Source organism: Python bivittatus, unplaced genomic scaffold, assembly GCF_059951505.1.
Source record: "Python bivittatus isolate LINGU-HERP-01145 unplaced genomic scaffold, Pbiv_v1 ctg000220_np1212, whole genome shotgun sequence".
Lineage (NCBI taxonomy): Eukaryota > Metazoa > Chordata > Lepidosauria > Squamata > Pythonidae > Python > Python bivittatus.
In genome coordinates this window covers 14,210,464-14,231,260 of record NW_028277048.1, presented here as the reverse complement: position 1 = coordinate 14,231,260, position 20,797 = coordinate 14,210,464, and the positions used below count along the sequence as shown (strand labels likewise).

General features: G+C 40.6%; 1 protein-coding gene across 2 annotated transcripts in view; it reads right to left on the bottom strand.

The window, feature by feature from the left end:
- Positions 1 to 228: 228 nt before the first annotated feature.
- Positions 229 to 20,797, bottom strand: part of EIF4B (eukaryotic translation initiation factor 4B) — a 36,422-nt gene continuing 15,853 nt past the window's right edge. For both annotated transcript variants that reach the window (XM_088137936.1, XM_088137935.1), the window contains 12 exons: positions 20,234 to 20,356; positions 17,350 to 17,404; positions 16,108 to 16,248; positions 12,059 to 12,175; positions 10,809 to 10,991; positions 10,075 to 10,312; positions 9,654 to 9,763; positions 5,665 to 5,878; positions 2,556 to 2,614; positions 1,945 to 2,059; positions 1,231 to 1,303; positions 229 to 422 (listed from right to left, as the gene is read on the bottom strand). In XM_088137936.1, the coding sequence (XP_087994062.1) occupies positions 342 to 422; positions 1,231 to 1,303; positions 1,945 to 2,059; positions 2,556 to 2,614; positions 5,665 to 5,878; positions 9,654 to 9,763; positions 10,075 to 10,312; positions 10,809 to 10,991; positions 12,059 to 12,175; positions 16,108 to 16,248; positions 17,350 to 17,404; positions 20,234 to 20,356 (1,509 nt within the window). In that variant the 3' untranslated portion in view covers positions 229 to 341. The remainder of the gene's footprint in view (positions 423 to 1,230; positions 1,304 to 1,944; positions 2,060 to 2,555; positions 2,615 to 5,664; positions 5,879 to 9,653; positions 9,764 to 10,074; positions 10,313 to 10,808; positions 10,992 to 12,058; positions 12,176 to 16,107; positions 16,249 to 17,349; positions 17,405 to 20,233; positions 20,357 to 20,797) is intronic.

Genomic DNA, 20,797 nt, shown 5'->3' with positions numbered 1-20,797 from the left:
GTGATCGGAAGCAGCGTGAAGTAACATTCAAACACACACTAGGCCTATTTCTTTCTTTCCTTTTTAAAAAGACACCTGCCATTTTTTCTCTTGCTATACTTTTTTTTTGCAGGGATTTCTCCAGTGAGTTCAATACTTTAAAGGCTGCAGCAGCATGCAAGAGAAATTCTATATCATTTTTTCTTATTTTTTAAAGAAAGGTTTAAGAAAGGTCTCTCCCAGGAGATGTTGACTTGTAGGCTTTTATTTTTCTGTCTTGTCTGAATAAAGGTTTGGTTTTGCTCTCCAAAAGTTCCTGGATGGCAACCGGTTAGGAGACAACATGGAGGGGGATGGAGAATTTAGTCAGCATACTCTTCTCCTTCAGCTTCGTCATCACCATCCACTGACAAAGCAGCATATTTGCTAGCACAGCTAAATTTCTGCAAGGAAAGGGGGGAAGAGGATTAGGCAAAAGTAGACATCGGAATGTTGATGACTGTCGGTATTATATGTTTTAGTGATCTGTACAATGTACTTCAGACCTTCTATAAAGAACAGAATGATAGAATTGCTCGTCCTAGCATTCTGGCCAGATAAAAGGCTACAAGGTGTAACAAGCAAAATGGTGATCAAGCCAGGCTATTCAAGATCCTTTAAACTGGAGACATTAAGGACTGAACCAAGGGCTTTCTGTCTCCTAGGCAAATTCTGCACCTCAGAAAGTGAATACAGTCTTTGTTATCCACTTGAAGTCAACTTCCACAGTGATAAGAAAACTACTTGGCTTCCCAAAGACGGTGGAATATTAATACATGTAGTCCTTTTAAAGCTGCTTTTCATTTTTAAAAAAGCAGTTTATATATTACATTTATCATTATTGTATCAAAGTAATTTCTTCCATCATCTCAGGAAGCCTGACTCCTACTTCAAGCTCAAAGGGTTTGGGACAAAAAAAGACAGCTGTTCTCAACTTTACTGAGCAGCAATGGGAATCTTTCCCCTTGCATCCTACAGCTACAGCAATCACTACACAAACATCTCAGTGGCAGATAGGACAACCCTAGTGGTGAAACCACAAAGCATAAAGTACAACTTCTCATTAATGTCATTCTCTATTTAGATACTGATAATTGCTGAAAGCCAAGAGAATTCCAATATGTACCAACCCATTTAGTCAGGAAGACTCACTGCCTAATACTTTTTGTATTTAACAGTAATTCCCTAAAAAATAGTAGATTTAATATTTACAGGGGCAGGGTTCTCTTCAAATTTCTTTGGCTCAGATGCAGATCTCGAGTCATGCTCCTCCTTGCTTTCTTTCCTAAAAATGAAAAATGCTACCATGTTAATTCAGCAAGCAGACTAAGAGAAAAATGTTATCATTTGAGCATTAACTCCACCTCCAAGCTACAGTGCCAGGGAATACAGAGCTGAGGCAGAGTACTGTATAATTCAGAAACAAACACAAATAAACCAAAAGAGCCAGCTTGGTCTAGTGGTTAAGGCACCAGGCTAGAAACCCTGAAGACTGTGAATTCTAGTTCCACCTTAGGCATGAAAGCCGGCTGGGTGACTTTGGGCCAGTCCATCTTTCTCAGCCCAACTCACCTCACAGGGTTGTTGTTGTGGGGAAAATAGGAGGAGGAAGGAGTATTAGGTGTGTTCGCTGCCTTGAGTTATTTATAAAAATAATAAAGGCAAGATAAAAATCTAAAAAAGCCTCCAGTGTGATGGTGGTATGAGTTAGACATGCAGAGTGCTGGCTGCTTCGTAATAATTTCCCTTCTAAATGCTCTCCAGCATGTCCATTTTCCAGATATAAAACAACTGGATGCATTCATATGTCTGTGCAAGATAAACAGCACCATTTGTTATGATTAATGTCTTTCTTCCATAAGAAGCATGAACTGGAATGGTGTATTCCATTCAGTTAAACAGCGGGGCATGAAAAATAATTATTACCGATCCAAGTCTTGCCAAGGGTCTCTGCTGCCTCCATCTCCAGGACCACGCCCAGAGCTCCCTCTTCGGCCCTTTGGAACACTCTCCTTTCCCCCATCAGGTCTGTTTTCATCTCCTGAAACAAAGCAGAAGCAGCTTCCACCATCCAGTTCTGAAACAACTACTATTATAAGGACATCTGACATAATATTCAAGATTCTGTAGATCTCCTTCCTTTAGAACAGTGCTGGCTGGAGAATTCTGGGAGTTGAAGTCCACATATTGTTGAAGTACGTTTACATTCTCTCAGGCCATATTGCCTAACTTGCTATTTCCAATTAACCTGTAAAACCTGATACATCTGAAAGGGGTTAGAAATGACTCTAAGTGCAGGATTGAGAGGCTAAGTACGTGGCAGATCACCAACTTTGGGGGGGGGTCTTTGCTTTGCATGCGGCTGCATGGTAAGCAACCATGTCAAGGAATTCCATCTGCAGAGATATGCCAAACAAGCAAGATCTATTTGGCTTCCCATGGTTTCTCAGTGAACACTATGTGGAGATGGGACGTTTGCTCAAAATAATTCATCTCTCTGCAGATCTCCTGTGAAAGCTTCCACGTTCCAGCCTTACCTTTTCGTGGGGCACTTTTGGAGGACACTCCATCTTCTGATGGCACAGGTTGGCTGCCACTGCAACACAGAGGTAATACTTGAACTGATTTGGGTATATCATAAACTCATGCTATATTAGCTCAAAGTCTTCTCTCTTCAGTACAGTTAATATAATCCTTTCAACTTGCATCTGGGGACAAATTACTGAAAAGTACACCACACAATAACAACCCCACATTTTCTGCCTAAATACTGAAAACTTAAGGCAAATTAAAAACTTAAGGACTCAAGTGAAAGTAGACTTTGTACAAGTATCTGGAAACGCTTTCTCTAAATAATGGCTCATTATACTCCATTCATGCCTCACATATTGCTGCAAAAGAATAACAAATCTTGTACTTGTTACATAGTAGCTTGGTCTTGTAAATATTTTTAATTAAAGCTATGTTATCCCAATCTTTAACCAGAAAGGCAACTAAAGTGTCTTCAAATATTTTCTAAGATGGGAATGAGAATGGGCCAGTCTTTCAGCAGCCTTCTGGACAATCTGCAAGGGCTGGAAGTCAGGGGCAACATTCTGCACTAGTTCCACTCAGCAGATGGCTTCAGTCCATGTGTATGTGTATATCTACCCCAGACTTAATCGGAAGCAGTAGAAGTTTTGATCTTGTGCCTGGAAGCACTGAGAGTCTGGATGGGGAGAAACAGGCTGAGTCTCAAATTAGTCATAAGTGCCTACTGCTTCAGAAACCAACTAATTCTAGGACAAAACTAATCCCAGATCCTGATGGGCTTGTTCTCTCCCAGAAAGAGCTGATAGTTCAGGAGTTCCACTAGACTATCAGCTACTGCTGAAACACCTGGTGAAAGCTATGGCAAGGAGCATCTTTGCCCAGTTGTGCCTGGTACACCAACTGTGGCCCTGACAGTGGTCACTCACGCTCTCATCACCTCATGACTACCATAATATGCTCTATATAGGGTTGTCCTTGAAGACCGGCCAGAAACTGCAACTTGTACAAAATGCAACAGCCTCCATATTAATTGGGTCATGATACTTCCATACAGCACATGTTCGGCAGGAGCTACACTGATGCGAGTTTGCTTTCAGGTGTCACTTAAGCTGCTGGTGATCACCTAATAAAGTCCCCTGTGGTCTGGCACCTAGTTGTGCGTGAGAAAGTTGAAGAAGAGGGATTTGGGAGGTATATTGAAAGGACAAGTCTAAGGCAGGTTCATAGTCCCAGATTAGGCAAACCTTCATCTGTTAGGCAAACTAAACATAGTTTAGTGGCAGGGTAGGCAAATATTGACTGGCTACAGATACACTGCAGAATCAAGTCACCCCTACAAATTTTTACACAATCTTTAAAAATGTGGCTTTTTCTCCAGGTTTTGGCTAGACAATATGCAACCAATACCTGGTTCAGTTCAGCAGACAGAAGTAACTGAGTATGATTTCTAGTAGTCCAAGTTCAGAACATCCCTTCCTATTCCTCATGACTAACGCAAGAAGGCCAAGTATGTAAATTAAGTCAAGAGCTTGCAGACAGACTAAACGAATTACAGGAAACAGGAGTCTTTTATCAAAACAAACTGAAGAGCTGATGACAGCTTAATTTTCAAAGCAAGTGAGCATGTGGAAGGGGATGGGAAGCATCTTAAATCAGATAAAATACTTATGGTAATTAACAGTAATGAAACTCCTGTCAGAACTAAGACTACAGCAACAAATAAAATCTAAGATATTTTGACAAAGTTACATTTAAATTCTTCAAATATTATCAGAATTTCTTGCAGTAGCATATGCATTTATTTAATTCTTTCTGCAAATGAAAGTTGAAAGGAAGGTTTTTCATTAGATGGGGAAACCTTATTGGAAGTTTTTGTGCCATTCCTTATTTTTTTTAAAAGTAATCAACTCTAATATGTAGAAAATGTGTCAAAAATGGCTCTTTGACAAGGAGTTGCACAAAGGTTTGTAATTTTAAAAGCCAAATATAAGCTAATGTGAACTTTTGGCTCCCATGGCTCTGAATTTTTAGACTCTGTTTATTCGAGTTCTAGTTTCATTTTTTAAAGACCGAACTAGTGATTATCATACACCACCTTACGGAGATCTACTACTTCAGTTATTTTCTGATCCAGGTTAATCAATTTATTCATTCATACACTTGTTGCTAGATTTATATCCCACCTTTTACTCAGGAGTTTGAGCAATATATTTATTAGTTATATTGTGCCACAATTCTAAAGCATAACACTCTCTCCTCCCATTCTTTCCCCAACCACCACCCTCCTGTGAGATAGGTTAGGCAGAGAGAGTGTTACTGGGCCACAATCATCCTGTGAGCTTTCATGGCTAAGAGTGGACTAGATCAAGGGTGTCCTTGCTCCAAAATCTTAATCATCCCACCACAGCGGTCCCACATATTTAAGGAGATTTCAACTTAATGATATAATGGCATGTTTTTCTGCTTGGGAGAACATGACAAATGCAGCTGAATAATTAAAACTGTTTAAAGTGGCAAAATATTGTTTCCATACATTGTACTCATTCATGCTAGCAGCTCATTTTTTTTATAGTTACAGAAGGTCAGGCTGTTCTGCTAAAGAGGACAGACAGGTAACTATTTTCTGAATGATGATCAATAAGGCAGCAGATCCCAGTTTTACTTATTTACAGAGAACCTGGGTGTAGCTGCTTTACAGCAGGGGATGGAAAACCAGTCATTTCTGGCCATTAGACATGCTGGCTGAATCTGGTAAGAACTGGGAGTCCAACAATTGCATGCTATCCCCACCTGTTCTTCCATTTTTTTTTCTTTTGAAATTGTGGTAGAAATTTCTATTTCAGAAGAGTCTTGATGAAGCCACAACCCTAGCGAATCACATAGCATTTTGCCACATTTTCAAATCCATGTTGCTGTAATGCCAGTTTTTGCTTTAAAGGGGGAAAGGAAAAAAGCATAGCATTCTCCATTCTCCATATGGGTGTTTCTCAATCTTGGCAACTTCAGGATGTCTGGACTTCAACTCCCAGAATGCTGGCTGGCTGGGGAATTCTGGGAGTTAAAGTCCAGACATCTTAAAGTTGCCAAAGTTGAGAAACACTGCCCTAGACTCACCTTGTTGGGGAATGCTGATCAGAGTCAGAGCTCTGCGAGCGTGCTGTGTTGCTGCTTCGTTTCACCCAGGCATTTTCCTTTGGTGGAGGAGCTGGCATTACTTTCAGAGGAAGCTTCTCTTCCCTGGGGGTCTTGGAGGTTGGAGAAAGACTTTCATCCTCTTTGCTGCTGCTTTCATTTTCCAATGATTTCTCACTCTCCCTTCTTCGTGAGGCTACAAGGGCAGAATGGGATACAGAAGCTGAGTTTCCTTCCAAAGCCATGCTACTCAACATAGTATTGGTATAGCTGAATGTTTCAGGATTAGTCAGTATGTTTCACCAAAATGTACCATCAAGTTACCAACAGAGTTTGCAAACGCAGCGCATGATTGTAGAAAAATGTCCCACTTTGATCTTATACAAGGCATAGCAATGGATTTATTTAAAACCTAGAGCCATGGTTCCCCAAATTGTGTGCTGCAGCACCCTGGGAACCACTGCAACCACACAGAGGTGCTGTGGGATATTTCAAATCTTCAAAGTAAACAAAGTAATACTCAACATCTGTCAGACACAGTGTGAACTAGGGGTGCTGTGAAAAAATTACTGAGATACGAATGGTACTGTGAATCAAGAAAGTTTAGGAACCTCTGACCTAGACTGAAAGTTGCTGATCATATTCAATGCTTTAAAAAAAACACAGGATTTTAATGTAACTATGATTGGGAAGCTGTATGTTTACCAACCAACCAAGAAAACAAACAAATGAATCATTGAAGAAATCAGCCTAGAGTTCTCACTTGAGGTACAAATGACCAGGCTCAAATTATCCTACTTTGGACACATTATGCAAAGTCCTTGTTCTCTGGAGAAGGCTCTAATATTGGAAAAGGTGGAAGAAGAAAAGAGAAGAAAAGGACAACCAGCAGCAAGGTGGATGGACTCAGTTACAGTGGTGATGTTGGAAGATCTGAAAGACTAGGTTAGGGATAGATTGTCATGGAGAAAATCTATCTATGTAATTACTAAGAATCGACACCAATTTGACGGCACATAATCAACAAACTCTGACTGAAATCTTTATGGTTTTTATAATCAGTTTCACAAGTGCCAATCCCCAATGTTCCACTACCCTTAAAACCCTTTTTAAAGTGTGTTTAAAAAGTTTTAATGATATTGTACCTACTGTGCTATTTATTCTAATTTACTAATTGGCTGGTTTAGCTAATGGAAAAAACAGTATAGATACATGTCTGACTCTAGTGGAAGACTTAATCTAGTTAAAAAAGCTCCGCCAGGCCATCCCCTAGCAAAAAGCCAGCGCTCAATTGGATGCAGAAGCCCTACATGGCACAGGACCAGGTTATTTGAGGGAACCTCTCTCTCCCATTTGCTTCTGCTCATGCTGTAAGATCAAAAAGAATCAGCATGCTCTGAATTGAACAATTACCATCTGACAATATACAGGAAGCATGACTTCTCTGTTGCAGTGCCTGCCCTCTGGAACAGCATGCCCCAGACATTTGAACAGCCTTTACCCTGCTGTCCTTTAAATAAGCCTTAAAGAACTGGCTCTTTCCCCAGGCTTTGTGAAGAATTCCTACATCTGTTCCACTGGGATGAACATCTTCCTTTTCTGTTGTCTACCATTTCTTTGGTTTTCAATCTGCATGCCACCCAGAGTCATCGAAAAATTTGGCAGCTTTATAAATGTGATTATAAATAAATAAAACAGAAACTTCATTAAGTCTAACTAGGCTGTATATATATTGGCCACAGTCTAATAGAATATAGGAATAAGGCTAGGTGGGAACCACCCACAGTTAATTATCTTTATCACATTAAAATGGTCTGGTGTGACAATGGCATCTAACAGCAAGATGTGTCATAGCCAATCTCATCATGGGTGGGGAAAGAGAATTCAAGAAACACCTTATGAGAAAGGACAGAATGTGCCACTGTATTCTCTTCCCAAAAGTTACTTTTCTGGTTGCAGATATATCTGACCTGTGAAGCTCAATGAAATTGCCTACATTTATTATTGCAGTGGCCCTAATGATCTCTACAATAGGCATTAAGGGTACACACTTTGAAAATGATTTGGAAGAAATGTTTTGGACCTTACTGAGTGCAGCACCAACACCTCTCCACTATTCAGAAAAGTAGCACAACTTTTTTCAGATATCTGTGGCAGTTTGAAAAAAGATGGCACTGCTTTAAGGAATCAACTCATTAAAGTTAATGTAACCCATATCTGCATGGTGTCACAGGCTTAGGAGTATAAATCCAAGATGCCTTTTTAAGTTTTGAAAATGATTGGATCTAGCCTCCACTCCTTAGATCAAAGCTGTGATAGTGAGGTTTCTCCATTGACTGAAATGATTGTGATCATGCTCAAATATGATAACATTGTTTGGGACTCTTAGTAAAGGGAATTATGAATTAGTGAAGAAAAGACTGCAGGTCACACTGACTGGTCAGTGCTCATGTTAGCTTCTGCTAAGGCTCATTTCTGCGTTTGACCTGGATTTCTTGATCCTGGCAACATGTTCCCCACCCCAACAAAGATGCTTTTTTTGGCTGGACTGTGTGTGAGGTGGCCCTTTGAGTTAAGAGATTCAGGTACCAAGTAAAGGAAGGTCTAATGTCTGGATGAAAGGCTTTCTTGATCATGTTGAGAATTTCCATAAATTATACGCTAGATCACAAATGAATTAACTTATCTCAACCCCAGAAAGAACTTACAGTTGCTGCAACTTTCTAGAAATAAAAATGTTTCTCAGAAGAATTGAGCTCTAGGGTCTCTTATATTAAGGAAAGATTTTGTCTGCTTTATTGGGAACTGGAAACTGACGACACCATGAACTTGCCCCTTGGACTTGAAAGTAATTCAACATGGTATTTCCTTTGATGTCTCTTAAGCCCCTCAGTGTGGCGAAGGACTCTCAGGTGTGGCAGAAGTGTGTAGACTTCCTCTTAAGGGAGGAGCAGAGTTGCCAGCAATTGACTCTGGGGTTTGGGAGATGCTTTATTTAGGAAGAATTGGAAGCTAAGCTGCATCTAGTTTACATTTCTTCAATCTATATTTGTTCTGGGGATAAATGAATGTATTAATTCAAAAGGAAGTGGATAGGGTTCTCTGCGATGTAAGCTTTGCCAAGCATGGAACAGATCCATGCCTCCTCCTGGCTCTTACAGGTGGAGTAGATGCAGCTGGATTCAGAAGTGTTAAATGCTTTTTGAGGGAGGGTGTGATGCCACCTGCCTTGAAGGAAGAGATAGTACACCCTCTCATGTGGAAGCCATCTATAGTCCAGCTGTCTTTGATTACTTTTATCTATCTCCAACCTTCCCCTTTCAGGGAAGATTGTTGAGAAGGTGATGAAGATTCAACTGAAGAGAATCCTAAAGGAAACAGATTAGCTGAACTTTTCAGTCAAGATTCAGACCAGTCATGGGACAGGAACAGCATTTGTCACTCTAGGGGATTATCCTTGCCAGGGCCTAGATAGGGGTAATGTGTCCCTCCTGGCCCTTTTGGAGTTCTTGGCTGTTTTCAGTACCACCAACCAGAGTCTAGGAATGGTTCTTTTGCTCATCAAGACCCCAGAAAGAATGGAAAACAAGAGGAAAGAAGACAAGAACTAGCAGAGCTTTGGGGGGGGGGGTGTGGATAGCAAAAACAAGAACCTTACAAGAAATCCTTCAGGAGATATTTCTACAGCAGAAGCACCCTACACACACAGGATACACACATATCCTGGACAAAAAGAAATAACAGAGCTAAGAGCAAAGATTTACATCACGTGAATCCTACCTTTTGATGGACCTACCCCCATCCAAACAATCCATGTGCTTCCAAATCTGTATGCACATATTTATCATATCATTCGACTGAATCTCAATCCTCAATCCACATGGTAGGACTGGCTATAGTCAGAACAAGCGACAGGGCTTTCCAGAAAGAGACAGGTCTATCTCTGGGCCACTAATATTTTGATTACTTACTTCTTCCTGTTGGGCCAGTCCCCACAGATGGGGTTGTGCTGCCAGTCTGTGAGGATTCGCTTCCTGTCCGTGACCGCTCTTGATTCTCTTCACTACGCCAGCTAGGATGTCTATAGCACGTACGGAGAAACAAAATCCGACTAAGTAGGGTGCACTTTCAGGTCTTTGTTACAAAACTGGCCCCCAAAGAGCCAAGATGCTAACTTCTGATGCCTATCACAGCAAATAATTTTTCAAGGCAAGTTAAAGACATGGGGCTGTTCAGGATAAACAGATGTAGTTACTTGGCAATATTTGACGAACTGAAGGCAAATATATGTAGCGCCATTTGCAAGAGTGTCATCCTAAGCCTGAATCACAGAGGCTTCATTTTTGGAAACTATTGTTTTCTCTGCAGAGAACCTAGCCCTCTGCTGCTCACCGTTCCCGGGGCCGTCTGTCTAGCCTGGGTTTATCATCTTCCAGTTGGCGCTGCAATTTCTCTTGTTCCTTCTGTAGCCTTTCTTCTACTTCACGCTCTCTTGCAGCAGTGTCCACAGGCTTGGCTCCTCCAAAGATAGAAGCTGCACGGCTAGACTGAGTCGCAGGCGCTACAGATGTATCTTCATCCTTGGGAGTGCTCCGGGGCTTCAAATTCAATTTTGGCCTCTGAGTAGGACCTAAGAGAAAAAGGGTAACATAAAGTTGAAGGAATTAATGGTATGCACATATGCACACAACACACACACGCGCATTAAAAATACAATAAAATCCGAAACAACTTGCTTCAGGATTAGGAAAATCCAACAGCACAAGACTCATGAAAATTCATATGGCTTGCTTACCTAAACAATTAGGCAAGGCTGGAGGCCACAGCGAACTTGAAAACTACCAAGAGTCAAAAGACAATCCTTCTGCAAAAGGTTTTTTTTTTTTCACACAACGGCAATCTATTTGACATTTCCCCCCTTAACTTTGTGTTTTGAGGGTAGTGTACTGGAATGTATGGGGATATATATGGGTAGGAGGGAAAAAACTGCTTGGGTGTAAGCTTAAATTCAAGATGGGTTCTCCATGCCTAAGTGAGGTCAAAGATACAGGACAACAGAACAGACTGCAGCAACGACAAAGCCTCAGCTCTCCTTTCTTGCTACTGTAAAAAAGTGTCGGGCCTACCTCTCTCATCCCGCCGGTTGTCATCCCTGTAATAGTCATCCCGCGAGCTGCTCCACCTATCCATTCGATCATCCCGCCTGTCGTAGCGGTCCTCAAAGCGGTCACCGCCACCCCTGTAATCATCGTCCCGGCGGTACCCACTGCCAAAGGCTCTTCTGCCACTGCCTGACCTTGAGTCGTAACCTGCGCAGGAGCAAAGTTATCCCAGTTCTTTCTTGCACAATAGGAAATGTGTTATAGCTAATGACAAAAACCTTATGGAATAATATTTATTTAAAGTTGTCACAAGATACTTCATGGAATTTGCTGCACCAACATTAATACAGTGATCCCTTTGTAAAATGCCTTGAGAAAAAGCATAACATGGTTATCTCGGGAAAGTAAGATCAGGGAAATGATTCTCCTTAAAAGCACATCCTTCTAAAGTCCCCGAGGAAGCTGTACACGGTCAGAACTGGACAGTAATGCTAGATCAAGATTTCAAGAGGATTTCATACACAATTTGCAAGACACTTCAAGAGGCATCTCAGGAAAGCAGTTCAAAGCAATGCTAAGAGAAAAACAATGAAAAAGGCTAAAAAGGCTCACACACAAATAATTCCACATGTTGACCAGGTTCTTACAATCATGCTAAGGCACAATGTGGGTTATTTGATTTTGTGCAAATCCAGCCAACTGTGCTTCTTCAATCAACAATTAAAACAGACCTTTAGAGCTGTATCTCACCCCACACACTGAATCACTCCACCTTGGAGACAAACCAATGGTCCTACCATCACCAGAGGCGAGGAAAGAATCAAGACTCAGAAGTAATCATCCCTTATTTACTTATACATCTTATATATCCCTGACCAATAGAACAGCAAATGAGAGGGTGTGACAAAATGCCATTGTGCAGGAATGACCAAGACTCATCATGTAGGAAGTATTTGCAAACATAAGTATGGCTCCTTTCAGCTCCAGAGCAACAAATGATTGATTCTGAGCCTCCAAGGTCACATTTTCTCCATAAGTTTTCTGCATCTCACATCCAAACTCCAAGTATGCTCACTTTCAGTGGAGAAATGCCTCTAAAGTCCCCTATGATCTATACACAAATTAGGGTAAACATGAATAATTTTGTGCCAGAGAAATGCAGGAGAATATAGAAATGTAAAAGCTATACAATACAGCTGGTATGAAAATTAAGATGCCTACATAAGACTCCATCTAAGCCCCAACCCCAGAATGAAGTCAGCCAATTACAGTACCTCCCCTGTCATAATCTCTACGATCATCATAACGGTCTCGGCCTCCATAGCGATCCATCTCTCTTCGGGGACCATCACGGTACCGATCTGAATCATAGCGATCACGGTCCCGATATCCTAAGAGAGAAAATAAGTTTTAACACACACACACACACACACAAAAGAAACACAGAGTGATGATTTTCATAAAAGCATTCAACTTACTGGGCAGTAAGGAGGCAGGCTTCAGGCTCTATCAGTGATCGCTTTCTTATGTATTAAATTTATATCCCAGCTTTGTGTTTATACAATACATTCAAGGCAACTTGTAGCAATTAAAAAAATACAAATTATAAGGCATAATAAAAATACAATTAAAATGCATAATTAAAAGCAGCATGATTAAAATCAATGCAAATGTTTGACGAAAAGGATTTTTTTGCCATTTCCCTCCCTGTTGGGAGATTGGAAGCCCAACAGCTGACTTTTTTGAGTTACAGCACTTTAGTGAGAAACAATGCTGTTCCATTTCATACAGTGAGAAAGCACTTGCATTTGGACTCTACTGAACCCCAAAGGTATATGGTGAAAACAGGATTTGGCTTGCTTCCATAAAATGATTAAACTTTATTAGATACCCTGGAAAAAAGAATTCCAGTTATGAGTAGCCTCTCACCATGCTTTTAATTGCCAGACACAGTATACAAATTGCTCTAAGCAGTCTTGATCAGATGTGTAAAATTGTACTATTTAGTATTTCTATATTGCTTTTAAATGCTTATGCTGCAATTACAGGTAGTCTTCGAGTTATGACCATTTGTTCAGCAACCGTTCGAAATTATGGCAGCACTGAACAAATGGTACTTATGCCCGATCCCTGAAGTTGCACCACTCCCTCAGTCACATGATCAAAATTCAGGCGCTTGGCAGCCTGCCCATACTTACGACTGCAGGGGCGCTTCAACTCCCCCCAAAACACCTAACTCCCCCCCCATCTCTGCCCTTTTAGCCCCTGCACTCCACAGCCCCTGCCGCCCTGCACTCCACTGCCCCAACTGACCTTCGCTGTTTTCTTGCTCCCACTGCTGACCAAGCATGCCTGGCCTGGCCCTTTGCAAGGCAGCTGCTGGCTGCATGAGGCCTTTTTCCCAAGGTCACACGCAGTGATTTCCTCGCGACACCGTGGGAAGAAGGCCTCACGTGGCCAGGTGCTGCCTCGCTAAACTGATGGGTTGAGGTAGGTGCAGTTTCACATTGTGCTGCTGGGCTGGGGCAGCTGCAGTTTCACACTGCGGGGCTGGGCTGGGGTAGCTGCGGCTTCGTGCTGCAGCTCAGGGGCTTCTTGCAGCTCCAGAACCACAGCACACCAAGCTCCTGAGCCATGCAATTCTGGGGCTGCTTGCCACTCTGTAATGCAGTTTGCAGGGCAACCAAAAGGGCAGAGATGGGGGGGTGGAACAGGCAGTTGGGGGGAGTTGAAGGAGAGGAAGTGGAAGCCTTGGAAGAACAGAGGCTAGGGGCTGGGAGGGACCAAGCCAGGAATGGCTTAGGGTGGGTCCTTGGCTAATGACTGGTGGGATTCAATTAAGAACGGCAACAGGGAGTTCCAGGATTGGGGTTGCTAAGCAAGGTGGTCACATGACATCGCACTTTACAACTACATCACTTAGCGATGGAAATTCCAGTCCCAATTGTCATCATAACTTGAGGACTACCTATATTATGTTATGTATCAGATGTCCTCAACCCTGTTGCGCAACTGGTTATATTTGGAAACCTAAGTGCATGATATGGGTACTCTTGCAAAATAGCTACTTTGGAGGGCATGACAAAACAGTTACTTACCAGAAAATAAATTGCTGCCCATCATATCCAATACAGGTAGTCCTCGCTTAATAACTGCAATTGGAACCGGCAACTCCATTGCTAAACAACATGGTTATTAAGCGAGACATCACATGTCTGCAACTTGCAATTTTACTGCTGGCTTCTCCACTGACACTGCTTGTCGGAAGTTGGCTGTGAAGTGCGCAAATGGCAATCACGTGGCCACAGGATGCTGCGACAGTCATAAGTGCAGGGACCAGTTGTAAAGTTACTTTTGAATGGTGCTAAACAGGGCAGTTGTTAAGTGAGAACTACCTATAGCCTCCCTGGGTATTTTTTACCATCTCACTTCTGGGGGAAATGGGCAAAATTTGCTATACCACAATCACTTAGCATTTTCATTTTCTAAAAGATCCACACAGGGCCTTGTGATATTTGTAGTCTGAGTCACTTATGCCTTTAGGGGATGAATGTAGCATCTTAAATTGCATTTAGAGCACAAATAATTGTTTTCTAAATAGAGGATACTGCTTAAAGGAAAACAATGGAAAAAACAGGAAGCTGCAGTTCAGACAAAATGATGCAAACTTAATGGAGCTTGAGCATTATAAAAATACTAATCTGCTCCTCTTAAGCTAGAAAGATGCTGCAAGGGCTTCATCATGCTGCCTTATCTAAGTAAAACTGCAGTTACCTGAAAACAAGTACGAGAAAAACACTGCAGAAATTAAAGCTCAATTTGTACATTTTCAGAACCAGACCAACCAAAATAGCTGAAATGGAACCAAAATATGTGTTCCTGTCGCTGATGGAAGAAGCCAATATTCCAGCTAGTGTAGTTGGGAATATGCAAGCCTTCCAATACCAGGGATATTCCATCTTCAGTTCTGCACAAGGTTCTTCATGCAGAACTGGTTGATAATCTTGGGGGGGGGGGGCTTTCCCCACAGCTCCTACTCAAAGAATAGATGGTAGCTGTGGCCAGGATAGCCTCTGCAGTTTATATCTGGCAAGCCAAGTACAACGTCTCCTAGATCAGGAGACACTGTCCTTCGGTTGGAATACTGTCTTTGAAGATCATCTGGAAACTCCAGCTGTTTCTGAATGCAGCAGCCTGAGTGTTGTTAGAAGTTTCAAGGTTCTCCCATGTTACACCTCTAATTTGAGAAATGCACTTGTTACTAGTTCTCTTCTGGGTACAATTTAAGATGCTCACTGTCACCTTCAAGGCCTTTATAGCTTAGGACCTGGATATCTACAGAACTGCCTCCTTCTAATAGTTTCTGCCTAACCAATAAGATCTAGCAGGGTGCATTCTCCAGAACTCTTCTCTTAAGGGTTGTCATCTTTAAGAGCTTTGGAAATGAACTTTCTCAGTAGTACATTCCTTCTTTGGAAGAGCATACCTCCTAAAATTAGATTGACCCATACCTGGAGGGCTTTAGAAAGGCTATTAACACATGGCTTTTCCAAATAGCCATGGGTGGGAAACGCTTATGACTACTGAGCCTCTTCTTTTTTGTATCATTTTTTGAATGTTCCTTGAGCACTGTATTATTGTAATAACTGTAATGTAATTGGTCTTTTGGTATTGCTTTTAACTTCCTTATTATAAGAGGATATGTAAGCCTCTCCTGGAGGAAACTGTTAATAGTGCTTCATTTCTGAGAAGTGAAGGAGACTAAGGTCTGGAGATGCTGTCTCTCTGAGATGGCCCTGGTCCTCTGGAATGGCCTCCCCTGAGAAGTGAGACTGTGTCCAATTTAATAGCCTTCCAGAAGGTAGTTAAAACCAAGTTATTCTGGCTTTGGGTGAATTTTGACATCATAAGGAATATATGATGTGATTTTAATTTAACGTAACTTAAATTTTTACCTTCAACCTTTTGTTGTACGTTTTGTGGCGAACCGTCAAAAGTCACAATATGTGGTGGCATGCGCATTAAATAAATAATATTAAAACCTTAAAAATGACTAAAAGTGTGACTGCTTCTGAAGGCCATCTGATGGGGGACTAGTGGGCTTCCTTGTGCGGTTGGGTAGCCACTGCGAAAGCAGACTGCTGAACTAGATGGGCCAGGGGACCAATCCAGCAGGGCACTACCTATGTTCTTATGAAAACCACGTTAACAGTCTATAGCCCAGTAACGTATTTGCCAACAGTTCAGGGAGTCAATATTTGCTTCAGATACATGCAGGAAATTAGGACTGAGGGTTTGCAGAGCAGGCAAATCAAGAACTCACTGTCTCCAAAGCTATCCTCGCCTCTGCGAGGAGGGTAATCATCAAAATTATCTGTAGCAGGACGTGCCCTCCAGTCAGTCTCAAATCTTTCTGAATCCCGGTTGCGATCACGATCTCTGCCAAAAGAGCGATCATCCCTATCTGCAGGAAGAAAGGGGAATGACCCAATGCTTAAAGAGCACACCCAATCCATCCAATTTCAAATTCCATAGAAGAAAGTATAAGTCCTCTTAATCAGAGCAGATGCAGACGCACCATTCAAACTGAAGCATGCTGTTCAATACTGTTGCAACAAAGAATTATTTTGGACAAATGAGTGTAGGCCTCCTTCCAGCCATTGTGCATGGAGGAACAATGGAAGCAGGATCTAATAATCCCAGTGCTAAAACAATAAACATTAGTCTGGCATGGCATGAAAAAACAACTTAATGTGAACATTAACAGGCAGAAGACTGAATTGGTTTATTGGTAGCTCTAAAACACAGGGCTTCTCTACTCATTGACACAGGACTCAGGAGGCATTTATAACTGAATGATGTTCACAGAATTCTTGGAAATGGGCATTTCTAAGCAATGCCTATAACTTGTTGGTTTTATCGCACGCCACCCAGAATCATTTTGTGTGAGATGGGCAGCCTATAAATTAGGTAGGTAGGTAGGTAGGTAGGTAGGTAGGTAGGTAGGTAGGTAGATAGATAGATAGATAGATAGATAGATAGATAGATAGATAGATAGATAGATAGATAGATAGATAGATAGGCTGGCCAGCCAAAAGGAGGGGCTGAGCTTTGGTATCAAGAGGGTGAACAGAAAAACTGGTTTAGAAAAATGAGAACAAAAGGCTTGGTTGGAAGATTTTGGACATAAGTCTACACATGATGATTACTGTAGGAAGGGATAAGCAAAACCTGTCCTATTCCTATAATACATTTCCATATTAGCTGAATACAGGCAATCTCCAATATAAGAACAAGTTCCATTCCCAAGGTCTGTCTTTAAGTCGAATGTGTATGTAAGCCGGAACAGTATCATTGTATAATTCTGTAGTGTTGTGTAATTAACTCAAACCCTTGTGTATTTAACTTGAATCATAGTGTATTTAACTAGAATTCTGCTACAACAGGATCTGTTCTTAACTACAGGTCGTCCTTAAAGCAGACGTTCTTAACCCGGGGACTATCTGTATATATGTCTTTCATATAAGTATAAGAAGGCCTCAACTTACTGAATCACAATGCTTACCTTTATCCTGAGCTTGATCAGCAACATCCACTCGTATTCTCCTGTTTCCTAGACACTAGATATGTAACAAAATATTAACTGTTAAATTCAAAGAAGCTGAAGTCATATTTAGCTTACACACATGGAATTACTTAGTAGTGGCCAGGTTCACACATTATGCTAAGCCATACTTGGTTTTAGCTATGCTTTAGTCAACCATTTGGTTCATACATCATGCTAGCCTGCATGTCATGGATTGCAAACCATAATGGCTTAGTTCACACATTATGCTATGTTGTAATTAAGTGCAATGTGGGCTCCAATAGCTCTAAATGTTGACCGAGTTGTGCAAGCAGAGACCCATGTAAATGTCAAGCATGTATTATTAATGCTCACATATTAGATTTCAAGAAATACAATTACGTAGCAGCTTAAAAACAAGTACATTTATTTTATTGATGCTTTTAATCCACAATATTCAAGGTGCCACATGACATTTCATTATTTTTGCTGCAATAAATAGCATGCCTATTCCTCGGGATACTGGAATTTGTCTCCCATGTTCCTGACTATAATTATAGACTTTCACTGATGCAGCTATACTGAGGATCATCACAGAAATAGGAAATGCATCAAACTAAAATTAACATGTGTTCTCTCTTGGGATCTGAGGCTCCCAAAATGCTAAGCTATAAAGTTACTTTAAACTAAATGTGGATTTGATGGCATACATTTTAAAAAGGTAAATTAGATTTTATAGAATCTAAAGGGTCAGATAGAAGGGATATGTTATGTCAAACCTTTATGTCATATCTTGGACAGAGGAAAGCTAATAATCTTATGACCCTGGGATGTTCCAAGGGCCATAAAATGTCTCTTCTTACTTTACTCTGATTCTTGTTCCATACAAGTTTTGTAAATAAGTTATATGTTTTTGGAGGCTAAATAGCTCACTGTCAAACAACAAGGCTTACAAGTATTCTGTCTAAGAAATCATCAGTGCTAGCAAAGAATGTTTACTGTCACTTTTCCATTGTCAAAAGCGATTCTGATGATGGCCAGAATTTATGCACATCATCACTTGCCAATTTATTAAGATAAAATGTATATAAAATTGGTGGTATATATAAATTGCTTGAAAAAGCCAGTATAATTGTCTGTTAGACTAAGAAAACTGCACCTAATTTCTTTACTTAGGACTCATGAGACTTAAGCCATTATGTTGTCAACCATTTTTATTCTTCATCCTGTCTTTTTAATTTGCCATGAAGAAATAAAAGTTGACATTTCCAAGTGCCAGGTAATATAGGCTTGGCTTCCATCAATTGTTTTGTCATACCACACCCCACACTCACTAACTAGTAGTGTCTTCTATACTGGTGGAAAAAGAGAAGAACAAACATATGGGAAAAATTGCATATAACCTCAACTGAAGACTGAGAGTAGTGAGGTAGCTGACAATCTTGTTCCTGTTTTTGTTTAGTATGCCTTGTGCAGAATTAATGTGCTATTCTCCACTTTAAGCCATTAACCTTATTCACAGCCAGAGATCTTTAAAAGGTATTATTTTTTTAAACATTTTCAGGATTTGGGGCTATAGAGAAATTTTCCCGGTATTTTTTTACAATACTGTGCCCAACTGAAATTTGTATCAATACTTCCTACCCCACCTCGGGGGGGGAGGGGGGGGACCATATTGGAATTTTTAAGGCATCTTGTAGAAATCCTGATCAGTTTTTACTGAAAAATATTTTCTGTCCTCCTATTTCCAATCTGCAAAGATTACTAAGAAAACAAAGTACTCCTAGAGAAGAAGAACAACATCTTAGAAATTTCACCATGGCAATCCAGATTTTGTACCTTCTGGAAAGGTTCCATACCTTCGGTATAATATTTCATGGAGCTGTGGCATGGGTGGGTGGACAATGTCCACCTAACAATAAGATTTTTAGGCACCTCGACTTAGTTTTTCTTGAATTGATTGTAAATTTGCATTATGCTTTTACCTCTGTCACTGCCCACAGTTCTTTGGGTAAATGGTAAGTATATAAGTATGTTTAATAAATGATAGATAAATCAATTTCAAATTCAAGAATCCACTATTTATTTAGAGACAAAGAAAGAGCTCAGCATTCTTAGACCTCAAATTTTATCCACTGGTATCTACAGAGGCCTGAATATCTGATTCACGAAATAATATGATGGAAAATTCTCATTGTTTCTTCTGTTACCAGAATTATGGATCACTAAAGGATTCAGTAAAAGCAGGGCAAGGATGCTTCACGCTAGTAAATAATACAGGCAGGCAGACATCATGCCCCAAACAACTAGAAAATAAAGAACAACCCAAAACTATAAAGCACTAATGTAAACTCATTAGATGAGACTGGGTAACATCAGTTATAATCAGCCTAGTATAAAAGTAAACATTTAACCGTATCATACATGGCTAGTTATACCAAGGGTGGCTGCTCCAACCATACATGCAGCCTAGAAATGAAGAGCAAGGTGGAGTATATCTGCCTTCATATGACTGACTGATTACGTGCCATCAAGTCATTTTCGACTCCTAGCAACCAGACAGATACATAGATAGATAAGTGGTCACCTTCATATATTCCATTTCTAGTTAGGAATTTATTGTTTTTTGTACAAGAAAGTTTCACATCCTTGAGAGGGACACATGGATCTTAGTATTACTGGGTAACTTTCTGACTGAGTTCTTCCCCTATGAATTTAGACTGAATTATGCCTGCAAAATGAAGTCTTTTCTTTAAAACACTAGCCGCTACCTAAATGAAAATTTCAGAGGTTTAACTCTCGTGACTGTTCTTAGAAGTAATGGATGTTAAACTACAAGGGTATGGTTAGAGATTTTGCTTGCATCCGGCAAGTTTCAACTCACCTCTTCATTGAAGCTCAAAGCACGGAGCAATGAATCTAAGTCTTCAAACTCAGCATATCCAAATCCTTTCAACCTCTCTGGGTTATTAGGCTCTCGGGGCAAACGAACAGCACTTATCTGCAGCTAAATGGGAAAGGAGAAAATTTTCAGTAGTCGCTTTATATAAAACTAATACAATGATAGCTGCTAGCTTCGCATTTTGAGTCACAATTGAAAAGAATGCAATTGAAAAGAATTTATGGCCCCCACTCTCCTGTTGCTTAGAAGAGACGTGAGAGTGAGGGAAAGTGAGACCCCTCGCTTCATTGTGCTTGCCATCTTTTATCTTTATCTTTTATGGATTTTATTGTAATTTCTTTTATTGTTGTGAGCCGCCCGTTATTGTTGAGAGTGGACCGCATACAAGTTTAATAAATTATTACTAAATTGCAACCAAAGAAATTAATAACAGTAATTGGTTACTGGTAACAGGCAGAGTAAATCACTTGAAAGAAAGGCAGTAATGGACACAAATGCTACATTTCATTCTCTAAGTCAAGTCACTTATGAAGACAGTACTGAATA